This window comes from Arachis hypogaea, chromosome 8 (genome assembly GCF_003086295.3).
Source record: "Arachis hypogaea cultivar Tifrunner chromosome 8, arahy.Tifrunner.gnm2.J5K5, whole genome shotgun sequence".
Classification (NCBI taxonomy): domain Eukaryota; kingdom Viridiplantae; phylum Streptophyta; class Magnoliopsida; order Fabales; family Fabaceae; genus Arachis; species Arachis hypogaea.
This window is the reverse complement of record NC_092043.1, coordinates 2,851,973-2,868,387: the sequence shown is the minus strand read 5'-3', so window position 1 is coordinate 2,868,387 and position 16,415 is coordinate 2,851,973. Positions and strand designations below refer to the sequence as shown.

The 16,415-nt window shown below is 32.4% G+C and overlaps 1 protein-coding gene and 1 long non-coding RNA gene across 4 annotated transcripts; one reads left to right on the top strand and one right to left on the bottom strand.

Moving 5' to 3' along the window:
* Positions 1-814: 814 nt before the first annotated feature.
* On the bottom strand, positions 815-5,809 carry LOC112705670 (probable nucleoredoxin 2). 2 transcript variants are annotated; one of them, XM_025756564.3, is made up of 3 exons: positions 5,284-5,809; positions 2,606-3,103; positions 815-1,872 (listed from the first exon to the last, which is right to left on the bottom strand). In XM_025756564.3, exons 1-3 carry the CDS (start codon positions 5,428-5,430, stop codon positions 1,234-1,236), a joined length of 1,284 nt encoding a protein of 427 aa, XP_025612349.1. In that variant the 5' UTR covers positions 5,431-5,809; the 3' UTR covers positions 815-1,233. The 2 variants fall into 2 exon arrangements, with proteins under 2 accessions (XP_025612349.1, XP_025612350.1); XM_025756565.3 differs by having other exon boundaries at positions 5,137-5,777.
* Positions 5,810-9,813: 4,004 nt separating this feature from the next.
* Positions 9,814-13,613, top strand: LOC112705669 (uncharacterized). Of its 2 annotated transcripts, none has more exons than XR_003155527.3 (5): positions 9,814-9,880; positions 10,226-10,328; positions 11,360-11,518; positions 12,108-12,230; positions 13,340-13,613. It is a non-coding gene; the product is annotated as an uncharacterized lncRNA (long non-coding RNA). The 2 variants fall into 2 exon arrangements; XR_003155528.3 differs by having other exon boundaries at positions 10,226-10,340.
* The last annotated feature ends 2,802 nt before the right edge of the window (positions 13,614-16,415 follow it).

The following is a 16,415-nucleotide window of genomic DNA, read 5'->3' as shown; positions in this document are numbered from 1 at the left end:
TCATTTAGTTGGAAATGACACCGTTAAAAAATTTTTATGTAATAGTTAAAAGATTTCGGTGTCAAAATAAAAAATTTTTATGTCATAGTTAAAAAAATAAGAAATTTTACGTAATTCAAAACTCTTCTTCCCTCTTATCTTCTTTCTCTTCTTTTTCTTTATCCTCATTATCACTATCATCATCTTTTTCTTATTTCACATTCTCGTAATGCTGCAAAATACTATAAAAAGAAGGAGAAAAACTTCTTTTTCTTCTTATTTCACATTTTTTATAATGCTCCATGAAGAGGAATAGAAAAAGAAAAAATGCAAAGAACAACAACATCAATAAAAAAATAACCATGAAAAGAAAACACGCGAAAAAATAAAAGAAGAATGTGAGATACAAACATTTAAATTAGTGAAGAATTGGAATGTGTAGACACACTCTTACTAATAAAATTGATTTTTATTAAATTTAGACTAATTTAATTAAATTTTATTATTAAAAAAATTTGAATATGTAATAAGACAGTAAAATTTATATTTTACTCAAATAGTATATAAAATTTTAATTTTATTAACGTTCATCTTAATCCAGTTTAGAAAAGTATAGGTAACCAACAATTTTTTTTAAACAATGTGAATTAATAGGATTAAAAGAGTAAATTTAATTAATAACATTAAATTAGAGTGTAGCGTATTTTCATTTGATTGGTGATTGTTCATATTGTTCAAAATAGTCGTTCTTTCCCTAACATTTCTCATCAAGTTTCTAAGGCAGTAAAAGGATTAATTGTCTTCTATTGTTTAATCAACAACATAAAGGCCTCTCTAAGGTCAATTTTCATATCACTTCAATTAAAAATTCGCAACATATTAACCACAATTCTAGTCATTATTCGATGTCACAAGGCACATGTAGTTTCTTAATCTCCTTTCTGTTGTCACTCTCATCCTCTCTTTGTCTCCAATTCCTTTGGTAGAAGCAAAGTCACTCTCCTTTTCCATATAATAGCAACAAGAAGAAAAGCCACACATAAAATGTAAATCCTATATAATCAATTCTAAAATAGAATCTCAATCCGTGAAATAGATTAGGACAAATATAACTCAAGGGTTCACTATACCCTCTTTCTTGGCCACTGACACAGGAAATTAAATGTAATCAACCATGATCATCATCATAATCATCACCATCATCATCAGCATTATCATCAGCATGCATAGCACCACTAGGCCTAGCTAGGGGTGTCATCTTCCCACGACGACATTATTGTCATGTTCTGGAGCATTAGTAACGCACCTTGGATGCACTTCATAGCCACATTCGAGACACTGGTAGGCCCAATTAGATCCTTGTTCATCACACACACAGCATATGAATGGCCCACCTCCATTCCCATCAGACACCAAATTCAGCTCATGTCTATGCCCTTCATGGCGCACCAATCTCGGAAGCCCCTTCGCCTCTTCAGTTAGTTGTTTCTCCAGCTGCAGCACTTTCTCACCGGTGAAAGGGTATGCATTTTCTTGGTACAAGTTTATTAAGTTCCTCCCGTGCCCCGTAATGGTTTTACCAGTGGGGCCTATGATTACCAAGCAAGGAATCCCTTGCACATCGAAGTGCCTAGCGAGGTTCTTGATCTCTGGGTCCCCAAAAGGCAAAGCTAGCCATGGCATGGTACCGTAGTAAGAGTCAAATGATGCTTTGTCACGGTCGTGGGAAACCAGCACTATTTCAAAGTCTTCCTCTGAACCCTTTTCACTTAGCTCCTGCTTGATCTTGTGGTAAATGGAAATTAGTTTCGGAGTGAACTTCGCGCATGGCACGCACCATTCCGCTGAAAAGTAGAGTCCAACAGTTTTACCCACTAAAGATGCAATAGGTACCTGTTTTTTGATTAACAACCCTTCTGTTAAACAAACAAATGATAGAATCCAAACTACCAAGAGTTTATTTATTTCCAGGTTAACCTACGCATAAATGGGTTCTATAAGCTAGGTTGGGAATAAATATGGTCAATTCCCCCTTTTTTTTGGTTCGAAGACCGTTAACTTATAATCTAATGAAGCAACTAGCTAGCTAGAGTAAGAATCTCACAATATTATTAATACACTAAAATTAATCATTAAAATTAATTATCAATATATATATTTATGTATAAATATACGTATAATTTAATTTATTTTTAATATATATTTATATTCTAACATATAAAATATTTTATACTATTGAGTGACTATATTTTATATACTGTTGAGTGACTGATTTTAGTGAATAAAAATATTCGATAATAAGATCACAAATTGAAAACATATTTTTAATTTCTACAGAATTATATTTTTTTGATATTCCCTACGTCATTAATTGTCACATTAAAATAATCCGTACAATAAAATGTAATGTTACAATTATATTTTCACGAAGTGAGTATAATAACTAAAAGAATACAAGGAAATTGTTATTTTATATATATATATATATATATATATATATATATATATATATATATATATATATATACTAGTCGCTATAAACAAGCTAAGTTGGAACTTGGAACAGTAGCATGCAAGCAACTGAACAAGTGCAAAAGGATATGAAGAAATAATTGGAGCAATTTACCTGAATGAGTCCGGTTTGACCCAAAACATAGTCTCTATGGTGGTTAGCAAGTAAATTAGTGAGAGTCTGGTTCTCACGCTTCTCTCTCTCTTGCTCGTGCAACTGCTCCAACCTCTCCTTACTAAAAGGATAAGCTTGGATTCCATAGCGATATATAAGTTCAACCCCATCGCGAATTGTTGCATCGTCTTTGCTTCCATCGGGTTGCAACATAATCAAGCATGGAATGCCTTCCACGTCATACTTTCTGTTCAAGGCTTTCTTTGTTTCCAAATCTGAGAATGGAATTGCAAGCCACGGCATGGTTCCATAGAAGCCATTAAAGGCGTCCAAATCCTCATCAGAGGACACATACACAATCTCAAATTGTTGAGGGACACTGCTTTTCAGCTCCTCGTAGATTCCAACTAGCATTTGGGTGAATCCACGGCATGGTGGGTACCAGTTGGCACCGAAAAATAGGCCCACTACTTTTCCTTCAAGATCAGAAACTTTCACCTGTACCCACCACATATATATTAGCAATTATTAGCTTTTTACGCTCCAATTCTTACCACAATTGTTAACCGTTATTACTAGTGATTACTTATTGCTTACAATCAATCCTTAAATTTTGTTCAAGTACAACTCAGAATTACATTGCAAAATAAATAATGCTAGATGCTAGCTAGGTGCTAACCAAGAAACTAAATATTGTAGCGGTGCACATGTAACACGTTAAAAACATTAAATATCCCTAATACGCACACATGCATGACATATTATGAATGCTTATTCATGATGAGAGGTAGTGGCCTGGTGTCAAATATAATCACAAAATTGCCAAATATAATAATCCTTGCTACTACTTTGAGTTTAGAAGAGTTTGAACTAACGGCCTGAAATATAACGAAAAAATGAGGTAGTACATATCTTGTATATACATTTATCATGATATAAAAGTAGGAGATACCGAGGTACTAAGAAGGGAAGAGAAGAGAAGCGGATAGAATCGAGTCCCTTCCAGATTCACGAAAGGGACATGGCACCGAAATGGCCCACTGTTTGTAGGCAATAATAGGCCACGTGTACAAAGCAAAGAGTAAATGCTAGATGAACGGTTTAGGTGACACTTGTCCTTCGCCTGGGATGCTCGGTCCTCCACGAAAGCAACATCGAAGGAACTCACCATCACATAATGAAAAGAACTATAAAACATTGGCCATGTGTAGCTCGTGAGTGCGTTTGCCTCTTCCTCGCATCTTATTAAGATCTAACAACTAATTAAGAAACTAGTTTAGCTCTAAACGAAACAAGTAAACACAACCTTTGTTAAGAAAGTGAATGCAATCTATGGTTTAATTAATTTTGTTTAGGATGGTTTCCTAAAATAACAAAGAATGAAAAGGAAAAAAATGATGGCAATTCACTGTGTGTTTGTCAAGATAAGTAGATAAAGGACAAATGGTCCCTTATGCAGCACAGCAAAAAATGAAACCTGCTTCTCTCAATAGTTCATTTATACCCAAATAGCCAGCTAGCTACCCCGTTTGTTTGGGCGGTGAAAAGGACTAAAACGGGTACGGCTTCTTACTTGGCGGGGTATATATTCAGTACATAAAATATAAAGAAGAATTATTTTTAATCAAAGTATTCTATCTAGGGAAGACTTTTACCTCTGTGCTTCATAATTTATATACAGTAGATACTATAATAATTATTTACGTCTTCAGCTGACCAGGATCATCAAGCAAACCATAACCAGCCACTTTTTGAAATTGAGAACATTTTGTCAAAATACTAATAAATTTTAAAACCCTAATAATCTAGAACTTAATTGGAATATAGATTCATCATATAGAGTCTTCTAGAGCTAGCTTCTATCCATCCATTTCATAAATAATTTCAAGAATTATAGTATGTGAATACATAAATCGGGAAGGTTGTACCAAAATCTGCCAGGGAAAAGATGACAGACAAAGTTCCGGCTCTTGGTAATATAATATCTCGATGACCAATATAATTTAATATTGTAAGGATTATTTGAATATGAAGGATAGAAATTTAAATATTTTTCTCTTATTTACTTCACGCGGCGATTCAACATAATAAGGTCACCCACCATCAGCCACCGCGGCAAAGCCTACCAAGCAAACAAATTTTCTCTTTTCTATATTTTTTAAGATGTTATTAAAATAATTATACAAAAAACTACATCAGATAGAAGTCTCAGCAAATTAAGACGAATACAAAAGCAGCTTAGACAAGAATTGCACACAGTGATTTGTAAATAATCATACTATTAATATTTACTATGCATAAATTTCTTGAGTATTATTATCATCCAATTAATTTCTGAGGGAGCTCATGTTAATAATTTCCGGCCAAGTATAAATAAAAGCTAAACGGTCATGGAGAAGCAAATGAGGCCAACGGCGAAGATGTATGAAGGAGCTTCACACAATCATATATATCACAAAAATAGATATATAAATATCAGAAAAAATAAATAAATAAAATAGATGATGAAAAAGAGGGTGGAGGGAACTGACCAGCAGTGACCACCGTCCCAAAATAACACTTGGAACTAAAGAAGAAGAAGAAGTAGTAGTAGTAGCTTAGGAGCATAGTTTGGTTTTCGTTTTCGGCTATTACCCGATGGACGAAACTAGGTAGAGAAAGATGGGGAAAGAAAAAACCTGAGTCCCCGTTGGAGAGAGCAGAAAATCACGATCTTTGGAAGAAAGCAGTTGTGAGAATCTATTATAGCTTGAAACTTCATCTGAGTTACCATTATCCTTCACCACACCTTCATGAGTTCCTTCCTTCATTATCACCGTCCTCATCACTCTTTCTCTCTTTCTCTCTTTCTCTTTCTCTTTCTCTTTCTTAAACTAGCTTTGATATTATATATATGTTGATATCAGTGTATGGTTGAAATTGAAGGCACTGTAAAAGGAGAGTGGAAGAAGAACTTCCCATACTCTCCTCTTCCGACATTTATATTCCATATAAGTGGAACCGTATTCTTTCCACATCATTGCATCCTATGCACATCCACAAATCACACATCAACACCTTCACACGTAGCATTCATCCGCACCCGCGATGGGGATTTCTTCCCTACACCGCACGCACATGGGGGATGATGCTGCAGCACCACTTGATTGCAGCCATATCATTATATGTGCGCGCTTTGAGCCTTTCGCTTGGTGTGTTTAGGTCAAACCGTCAAAGGGTGCCAAGCTACACACCACGTGTAGGGCCCTGCTTCTTCCAATGGAACGTGCTGTCGCACTCTTTAGTGTGCCGTGGCAGCTATGATATTATGAGGTCCGTGCTGCTATAAAAGACTCTTGAATTTTGAGTTAAATTGATGATGCTTGGATACGGCAAATAAACCCATCTTATGACACCTGTCACTCCTTTAATTCCCCTTCTGCACTTCTTTTTATCATCTAGCCTTTTTTTTTTCTCATTTTGTTAAATATATGAAAAAGTTGCGTGTGTTTTTGCTAGAAATGGATCAATTTAGTATAATTACAAAGAGGTAGAAGTCGCAAAGAGTTATCTAGCATGTAGATGGTGTGTTGAGCTATGTCGGAGACATTTTTCAATATGTAAATTGTGTGTTAGACACGTATTTTATATTAGTTTGATGTTATTTAACATATGATTTATATATTGAATATTTTTTTATTTATCTAAAAATTTTGTTTATAAATAATACAAAATTCGTTATTATTTTATTTAAAAGGTTATTTTAGTGCAGTTGTAATAAAAAATACTTTAAAAATATTAGTGTATTATAATGACGAAATTATATAAAATATACATAAAAATATAAAATTTGTGTGTGAGAATCTAATTTTATTTGTAATTTTATGCACTATAATATTTATAGAGCTATAATACAGTCTGTAATAAAAAATATAGAATAATTATTATCTACTAAAATATATAAATTAACCTCAAATATTATAATTTACACATAAATTATATATGATAACACTAAAAATAATTATAAATGATAACACTACAAATGATATTAATTAAATAAATAGTAACAAACTAATTACAAATAGTAACATTAAAGCTAATATTAATCAAATAATAAACTTTAAATAAATAAAAATAATAAATTTACATAATCAGTATATTTTAAATAATTGATAATATATTTTATCGTCCACGTATAATTACGTATCACTTTTGTTAAATACACACTTATAATTTTTTTTACGCATAATATAATATTCCCTCAAAATACACTAACTACTCTATTTTTTTTAACACACGAATAACATAATATTTTCTTTTTTAACTTTTTTTCTCTCCTAGATGATGCTTACTATGATAGCAATGTTTCTCTCCAAAGCCTTTTAAGAACTCCTAAACATGTTTCATTGTTCGTTTGAGTAAAGTTTTGGTTTTTTCTAAGGGATAAGTTTTAAAGTTGTCTCTAACGTTTTAATCATTTTATGTAAGTTTCTAATGTTTTAAAATTGATTCAATGTTATCCTGTCATTATGGATCCGTTAACAGAATTGACGGCAGGATAAAATTGAGACAATTTTAAAACATTAGGAACTTAAATAGGACGAAAATATTAAGGACAAAAATGATACATAAAAATAAATTTTTATTTTATTTTATTTTTTAATAATATTAATTTTTTACTGTACATAGTATTTAATTATTTTTTAATTACATCTAAATAAATTACACTTAATCACATTACTTTCATTTTAAATAAATTTATTTTTTTATAATTTTAAATAATTTTAATACATTAGAGATAAAATGTATAATTTATATTTTATTGTATATATATTATTTTTTTCTTTTCTCCAAATTTATATACTAGTCATTCTACAAACATTTCATGATAACTAAAAATCTTTAAGAGTAAAATTATAAAAAAATTAATTTATTTAAAATGAAAGTAATATGATTAAGTGTAATTTACTTAGATGTGATTAAAAATTATTGAATACTATGTATAGTAAAAAATTGATATTATTGAAGGATAAAATTAAAATTTATTTCTATGTATCATTTTTGTCCCCAATGTTTTCGTCCTATTTAAGTTCCTAATGTTTCAAAATCGTCTCAATTTTGTCCCGCCGTCAATTCTGTTAACGGATCCCTAACGGCAGGACAATATTGAGTCAGTTTTGAAACGTTAGGGACATAAATAGGACGATTGAAACGTTAGGAACAACTTTGGGACTTACCCCAAATGTTGGAGACAAAAACGATACTTTACTCTTGTTCGTTTTCTAAGCTCGTTGTCTTCTACATGTAGAAAGGATTGACACGTACCTTGTGTGTTGGCCAACATGTAATTTACAAAATTTTTTATTTTAATAAATAAAATAAATGTAATCATTATCAAAATAAATAATTAAAAAAATATTTATCAATTTAAATTCTTCAGTCTTATTTCATTTATAGTGTAAACGAGATAAGATACATCAGTATGACATGTGATTATCTCATTTACACTATAAACGAGATAATAGAAGATAAATTTTCAGTTGTTATAAAAGAATGTGTAATTCTTGGTGTTCTCCACACACATTTTATATCTTTTCTATCTCGTTTTTCTGACAAAAACAAGGAATCAATGGCCGGTAACCTTTCTTACATAGTTGTTCTTGTTTATCCCAATTGTCGCATGAGAAATGGCGACAATAGGGTGACATTTGAGTGTGAGGATCCGATATTGTTTCGCACTCAGCATGTTAATACGTTGTCAGATTTAAATAGTTTGATATTCAGCAAGCTCAGTGGTACAGAAGTGAGGGAGATCGGAAGAGTGAGGTATAGGTTGCTGGCACCCATGGAGAACGGAGTCTTTTGTTTTCGGCTATTCCGACTTCAACGTACATGCACCAAGTTGTTGTTGGACTTATCAGTCATCAAATGCCCTCCAATCAGTAACATAATATAGCACCTAGCATACTATCGCAGGGTCTCCGGGTTGTCTGTCGGGGACATCTGGCGGACACGATCCCGCAACCACACAAGCTTCAGCGTGAAAAACTCCTTCCTCTGCACAGCCTGCTGTACTGCCACCGGAGGCCTGGCACCAAGCAACTGCTCCACCAATGCCCACATCTCAGTGCTGTACCACCTACCGAAGTCATGGAGGCACCCCCAACAGGGTTACCATGTGCGCATAGGCCTAGGTGGCACGCTACGTCCTGCAGGGTGATAGTGACCTCACCCCCACGAGAGATGAAACGTGTTCGTCTCCGGAGGCCATCGCTTCACGAGTGCCTAAATCAGGGAATTGTCAAAAGTGAAGTCCTTGAGGGGCGTCGTGTCGCCGAATCCGGCCTTAACCAGATACGGGACGATGACGTCAGGTGGAGGAAGGGTATGACTTACTCGCCGAGGTAGTAGAAGGTGATGCCTCTGAAGAATAAAAAAAAATTCAAGTTTAAAAAATTTAGCTAGATACTGGTTTTTTTGGTCTAGTAACACTACAAGAAAAATACCCATTCAGCCACACTTTTTTTAGGCTACATTTGAAAAGCGTAGCCTATTCATAGAATAGGCTACGCTTTTCTCTGTGTTGCCTTTTTATAAGAGAAAAGGATACACAAATGCAGCATCATTTAAAAAGCGTAGCCTTAGGTATTAAAGATATCACTTAAAAAGCGTAGCCGTAGGTTGATATCTATAGGTTCACTTTTCATATCAAAGGAGACGCTTTTAAAGGATAGCCTATTTATTAAGTTTTGGGTGCGTTTCAAAAGTGATGCCTAATGTCTCTAGAGCCAAAAACTTAACACTTAGTAATTTTTTTCCTTGTTTTTCCTGAAAGACCTTAACACTTAGTAAAACTAACTAAGCAAATTAAACTTCTGAGTCTTAGCTTAGTCACCTTCATCCTCGAGCAACAAACCCTCCATAGCACCCTCTCACTCTCGGTCTCGATAGCTAACCATCGTCGCCCCCCACTCACGCTCGCCATTGACCCTCTCACTCTCGGTCTCGCCATTCACCCTCTCACTCTCGCCATTGACCGCCTCACTACAAGCTGAAACCCTCTCACTGTCGCCGTTGAGAGTCATCGCCTCCCACTCACGACTCACCTGCACTACTCTCCACATTGACCGTCGTCATCTCCTCTTCGCCATCGCTTGCACTGATCGTCACCATCGTCGGTGTGCGACCCTCACCATCGTCGGTGTGCGACCGTCACCATCGTCGCTGCACCGCTCTCACCATCATCATCTCCGTGCTTCTCATCATCGTCTTCGCTGTGCTCACATCATTGAATAGGTATGTATTGATTTCTATTTGCTTCTAAAACTGATCAGTGGCTTAGGGTTCCTATTTTAGGGGTTTTAATTTGGGGCTTTTAATCTCTGAAATATGGGTCTGTGAACTGTAATTTGATAACATGCATGCTGTTATTGATGAAGATGTGTGGTATTTTAGGGTTTGTGAACTGTGATTCAATATACAACTTGTATATTTTCTCTGTATTTTTGTTTCTGAGACTGAATCCAAATGCAGCGTTAATAAGCTTTTGTTTCTGTGATTTCTCAATGAATAAGTTGGCTTTCGTTTCTCTGTTTTCAACTTCCTGTTTTCAGCTTCCTGTTTCTAACAGAGTTCTTACAGTTTGAACGGTTTCTTGGTTAGCCAGAAACAGAAATGGTGTGAAGAATGTAAAGAATGAAAAGAAGACAAGGAGTAGAGAAGAAGTAGAAGAGGAAGAAGAAAGGTGAGCTGAATTGTAAATTGAATTGAAAACTCACATATACATGCTTAGAAGAATTTCTTAATTCGTCAATTTCGTTGTCCTGCAAGGATCTGTTTTTGGATAAGGTATAATTTGCAGCTTTTTCCTCAGAGTTCATGCTTTTATTAGTTATATGTCTAACAGGACTGATAAATAGTCTTTTGCAATCTCCTGGGTAATTCTGCTGCACAACATACCTTGTAGAAAACCTTCTAACTACTGAATTTATTGACTTTGTCTGCACATAACCATTAAAAGAGCTCAAAATACTTAGCTAATGTGGTCTAATCTGGAGAGAAAATAAGTCAAGTTGTAGAGTACTTCAACTGTATCTATATTATCCAAAATTTGTGACAAAATTTTATCCGCAAAGAAGGCTTGGTTTTGGAAAGAAATTAACCCCACTCAAACCCTCAACTTTTCACAAATTAACAGGCCATGAATATTGTTGCCAATAACTTTATAGTTAGAGAAAAAACGTCATTTATGCTTAGTCCTACTATAGTGTTATCTCTATATTACATATTAGATGCGTAAATCCCTTTTCCTAAATATAATCAATTTGTCACCCACCGGTCATTTTCAATATTTTTCCAAGACGATGCTAAAAAGAACCAGCAATATATTTTATAAGCTAAGCATTAATTTCTACTAAAGCTAGTTATAAACTAGCTCAATTGCCAACCTATATTCTCAGTTTTATAATGGGCAGCTTAATAAGTATTTCCCCAGAATAAGAATAAGACAAATAAACCCAAGAGACTAATTTAAAGTAATGGACATAAGAGTTTTCTTACACTTTTAAATCCTTTATGCTTCCAAGAAATAGCCTAATATGACATCATTATTTCATGAAAGAAGACAAACCTTGTGTGTATTTGATAAGCTGCCAAAATGTTGCTTAAACATATCACTGTCTTCTTCACAATTTAAACTGCCAATGGTAGCTTCAAGAATCGGTTTTGACTCACTTACAGATTCATCTAAATTGAGCTACTCTGCTTTTATATCAGAAATTTCTTCAGAAGACAAAGAAGAAATACAACTATTATTGAAGTCAACTTGCTCTTCTGAAACAACACCCAACTCTTCTGAAACAGAAATGGTGTGAAGAATATAAAGAATGAAAAGAAGACAAGGAGTAGAGAAGAAGTAGAAGAGGAAGAAGAAAGGTGAGCTGAATTGTAAATTGAATTGAAAGAAAGAAATCTGATTAACATGAAAACCAATCATATACAATCCTGGTAAGGTGAACAAAGAATGAAAGGGTTATGGATGGGTAAAACTATATAAGAAAATTGAGTTTTCTAAGAATAAATATTTATAATTTACTTTTTTAATTTATCAATTTCTCCACTTTAATTAACAATCAAATCCTTGTATACACACCTGTATACACACTTCTGATATGTCAAGCTAAACTATATAATTATTTTAAACATGTTTTGAGACTTCACTCAATAATTAATTTTAAGTATTGGTTGTTGAATAGCTTAGTTGTTATTAGATTAAGAAGCAGTTACGTTCACACGGTCATAGCCTCCATTTTTCTTTGTTTGACTTCATGACTTTTATGTTAGTCCAAGTCTTACACATGGTCCATTTCTTTCAGATTAATATAAAATAATATGAAATATGAACATGAAACGTTTTTTCTTTTCATGATGTCACCGTTTTTTATAAGATTATATTCATTCATGCAATCATCTATCTATATTATTTAATTAATTAATGAATTTGTGTGGTTTCTTTTTAGGAAAGGGAGATTTAATAACATGTTCTAAGCAAAAGAATTCAGAGTTATTTCACACGGTTCTTGGAGGCTTAGGACAATTTGGAGTTATAACAAGAGCAAGAATTTCTCTTCACCCAGTACCCACAAAGGTACGTTTTCATTTTAAAAAATATAAAAAAATAATTTATTTTTAATTTTATCTTTTTTAAATTAAGATTTAAAGCTTACATTTTAAAATTTAAAATTTAAAGTTAAAAATAATTTCAAGAAAATAATTTATAATTAATTGACAGAAAAAATCTAACTTTCTAATTGACAGAAATCTGGTTGTTTGACATCTCCATTGTAGAAATCTAGGTAGTCATGTATAAAAATGGGGACATTGTAGTTACTTATACCCCTTTTGAGTAAAACTACAATTTTTCCCTCAGTTGCTGATTCTTATGGTAATATTCTTCTGAGACTGAAGTTGATTTCTTGAATAGGTGAATGATTTAATGTGTTATGTGTGTAATATTGAAACACTTTTTGTTTTGAAAGTTTTTGTACTTGATTAAATGTTTCTCTTTGATATTTTTTTTTCTTTTAAACTGTTAGTGCGGTAATTGGCTTTCTGCTAGAATCTGTGGTTTAAAATTGTTTGTGTTTGATTAAGTTATTACTGCGGCGATCGGAACCTGGAATGAGGCCAGAAGAACTAGAAGCTTTATTACAAGACGCCCAACAATCTCCTATTGATGCGAATAGCGGCCATGGATCAACACATTTTCCGAACTTAGATGTGGTATGTCCTTATCTATTCCTTATTCCACAGTTTTTACTTGCATTTACATTAATTGCTATGGCTGAAAATGTTTGTTGGCTTTATTAACACTAAAGTTGTATTGCTATGGCTGAAATTTGTTTGTGTAATTCTGGTGGTTGTATCTTTGATTTTCTGCACTTGGTACATATGAATTTGTCCCTATATCTAATTTAAGTGTGAAAGTTTGGTTAATTAGTGCATGAAAAATGTTATAGGGACATATCAGGATTGTGTTAAAGGAAATGGAAGGAAGAAACACCAGTAGATTTTTATAGTTTGAATGAAACAAGATAATACATAATTCCTTGAATTCACCTCTTCTGCCGTGACCATGTTATTTTTTTAGTATATATGCTTTCTTGGCTTACTATGACTACGTGTTCCATTTAATTTTTATAATTACGAATGTCATTATGAATATTTTTTTAACTACTTATCTATATAATTATGCAGGATAACAATGAAGATTAAGCTGACTATTATTGTGGTTTATTGGCTAAGATAGAGTGCTATTTAGGATCTTTACATGTATGGTTGACTAATGATTTTTATTAGAAGATACCTTTATTGGCCAAGTGATATTATGGTTTTGATATGGCTATGCTTACTTTAATTTGAGTTGTATGAATTTTTACAGTTAATTTCATTCTAGTACTTTTGGATCAATGTTATAAATATATTTTGGTTTGAGACAATTTTTATTATATAAAGAAATTATTTAGTATAATTATGTTTTTATTTTTATTTTGTAATATTCAATTCATTTATACATGTAATCATATATACAGAAGAAAAAAAAAGACCAAAGGCTACACTTATATGTACAGTAGCTATAGTATAGAAAAAAAAATGAGACCTAAGGCTACACTTATATACAGTAGCTATAGTATACAGAAAAAAAAAAACCAGACCTAAGGCTACGCTTATATACAGTAGCTATAGTATACCAAAAAAAAAAAGGGACCTAAGGCTACGCTTATAAAAAGTAGCTATGGTATACAATGGGGCTACGCTTTACAAGTGATGTAGTAGCATTGAAAAGCGTAGCCTATTCTGGAAGAATGAAAGCTGAAAAGCGTAGCCTTTGGTCCTGAACAGCATCACTTGAAAAGCGTAGCCTATTCCCAAACGCCAAAAGCGTAGCCCTTGGTGTAGAAAAGCGTAGCCTTTGAGAATAGGCAACGGCCGAATAGGAATCACTCCAAAAAGCGTAGCCGTAGCCCAAAAAGCGTAGCCGTAGCCTAAGGCATCATTTTTTTTCACTTTTGGCTACACTTTTCAAGTGTACCTGAATGGGTGTTTTTCTTGTAGTGTAATTAGATCAGCTTAACCTGATACACAACACATTAGAGGTTACGCAAATATTTCTTTCTAACTTACAACTACTTCTACTTAAGCACATACTTCGATGTTTCTAGCTTACACATGTCTCTAAATTGCATATTCCATACTAAGCAAATCCTAACTAAAACGTTATAAATACTAACAACCTAGCATAAGTAAAACAGAGTTCCAAACTAATAATTATATCATAACAAGCAAATATAGTTCTAAATTCCTCCTAAAGACCTATATCTAATCCATTTAACTACGTTCTGCCTCTTCAGAACTACCCTAACAATGACCACATACTTAGATTAAACAAACAGAACACAACTAACTTCGAAGTCGGCCGCCCCTGCGTAATGTGACGTCTCGTTCAGCCTATTGATATCTTTGTCGTTCCCTGCCTGGCGCGCCATCACCGTATCAGTCTAAAATAGGGTAAGAAAGGGTCAAAAGAGGGGAGAAAGAGTTTGACAAAGTCAAATGGAGCTCGAAATGAAGCTGTAAACGATTTCTACTTATAGAGCGGACAAGTCTTATCTCATTTACAGTGTAAACAAGATAAGCATACGCGTATCTCATTTACAGTGTAAACGAGATAAGATTGAAAAATTTTAAATCAGTAAATATTTTTTAAATTATTTTTTTTGATAATTATTACATTTATTTTATTTATTAAAATAAAAAATCCGTAATTTGCGTGTTAAAAAAGAAGTTGAAAATTTCTAAAAAAAGAATGATGAGAAATTTTGAGAAAGATGACTCCACGCATGCAACATACAACCTGTGTGTTGTCTAGAGTGTGCCATGAATTTCCTTTCTTGTCTTCTTTTCTATAACACGCTACTTACATGTTGATCAATATGTTGTCTATTTATTGACTTGTAAATTTACAATCCTATATAACACGCAATGAATCAAATATCTGTATAACACAATAAATTTTTTCATATTAAAAATAATATTGGTATTTTTTTACTATTATTATTATTATTTATTTATTGGGGTTAGAATATTAAAGGGGATGAAGGAGTGTTTTTTTTTGTGGTACCTATCAATTAGGGTTAGAAGCGAATCAAGTTCAGTTGAGTAAGATTAAACTTAAATTTCAAAAATCAAACTCAATTCATAGTTCAACTTATTAATACGTACTTGAATTTATTTGTAAATTTAAACTCATCTCACTAAAACTTCACAAATTTATATAAACTATATGAACATAATTCACACTTTTATATAAATAAATAAATAAATAAATTATAACATATATAAAAACTTATTATATATGTTATTTATATATCAATTATAATTTATATCCTAATTGTAGTTATACATAAAATTATATATGTTTGTGTAAAATTATTATTACAAATTAAAACTAAAAAAATATTACATTTAAAGTATAAAATATGTAATATATATTAATATAAATAATTATAATAAATAATATATATAATAAAATCAGCTCATAAACTAATAAATTGAGTTTACCTAAATTTAAATTGAACTCATCTAATATATGAGTTCAAATTCAGATTCAAATTTGACTCACAAACTCATGAGATTAATTTATTGAGCTGTTAACAAGTCGATAACTTAGCATTTAGCTAATAACTTAGAAGCTATCATTCTAAAATTTTAATTTACTTTTGATATGATTATGGATATTAATATTTGGGTAATTTACATGCATAAAATGAAGGAAATTCAAAATTACACAGATATGATGAACACAATTCAATTACACGCCTGTCCTATTTACATTTTTATATAAATTAAATCAACTTAATTTGATTTATGCTAAATACATGTAAATCGAATCAAATTGATTTGATTTACTACTTATGCAGTATATATATTACTACTTATACAGATTATTGACATTTCTTACGATTAACTTAAATGTAAGAAATGTCAATAATCTGTTGTTTTGTCGATTTTTAACAAATTGATAGTGGTTCGATATCTAGTGGTCTGGGAGCAAAACTTACTCCTCTTTGTAGGTACCAATTTTTTAAAAGTGCATCAAAGTGTCTTCATTTAGATGACTATCGAGGTAAAAGATAAACTAAAATTTGTAAAAACAATAAAGAAATGAGGAAATAAAGATTTCCAAAAGAAAATGTACTGAAATTCGAAAATTGCGTTGAAGTTTAAAGAAAGCAATAAAGTGCCTTCGACTGGCTCAAAGGGCTTTGGTTTA

Bases quoted from the DNA above. Each gene is read 5' to 3' on its own strand.
- LOC112705670 (XM_025756564.3), bottom strand. From the start codon at position 5,430: ATGAGGACGGTGATAATGAAGGAAGGAACTCATGAAGGTGTGGTGAAG. The intron at 3,104-5,283 runs GTTTTTTCTTTC...TGGTGGGTACAG, and splicing joins TCTCTCCAACGGGGACTCAG to GTGAAAGTTTCTGATCTTGA. The intron at 1,873-2,605 runs GTAAATTGCTCC...ATCAAAAAACAG, and splicing joins GTCAAACCGGACTCATTCAG to GTACCTATTGCATCTTTAGT.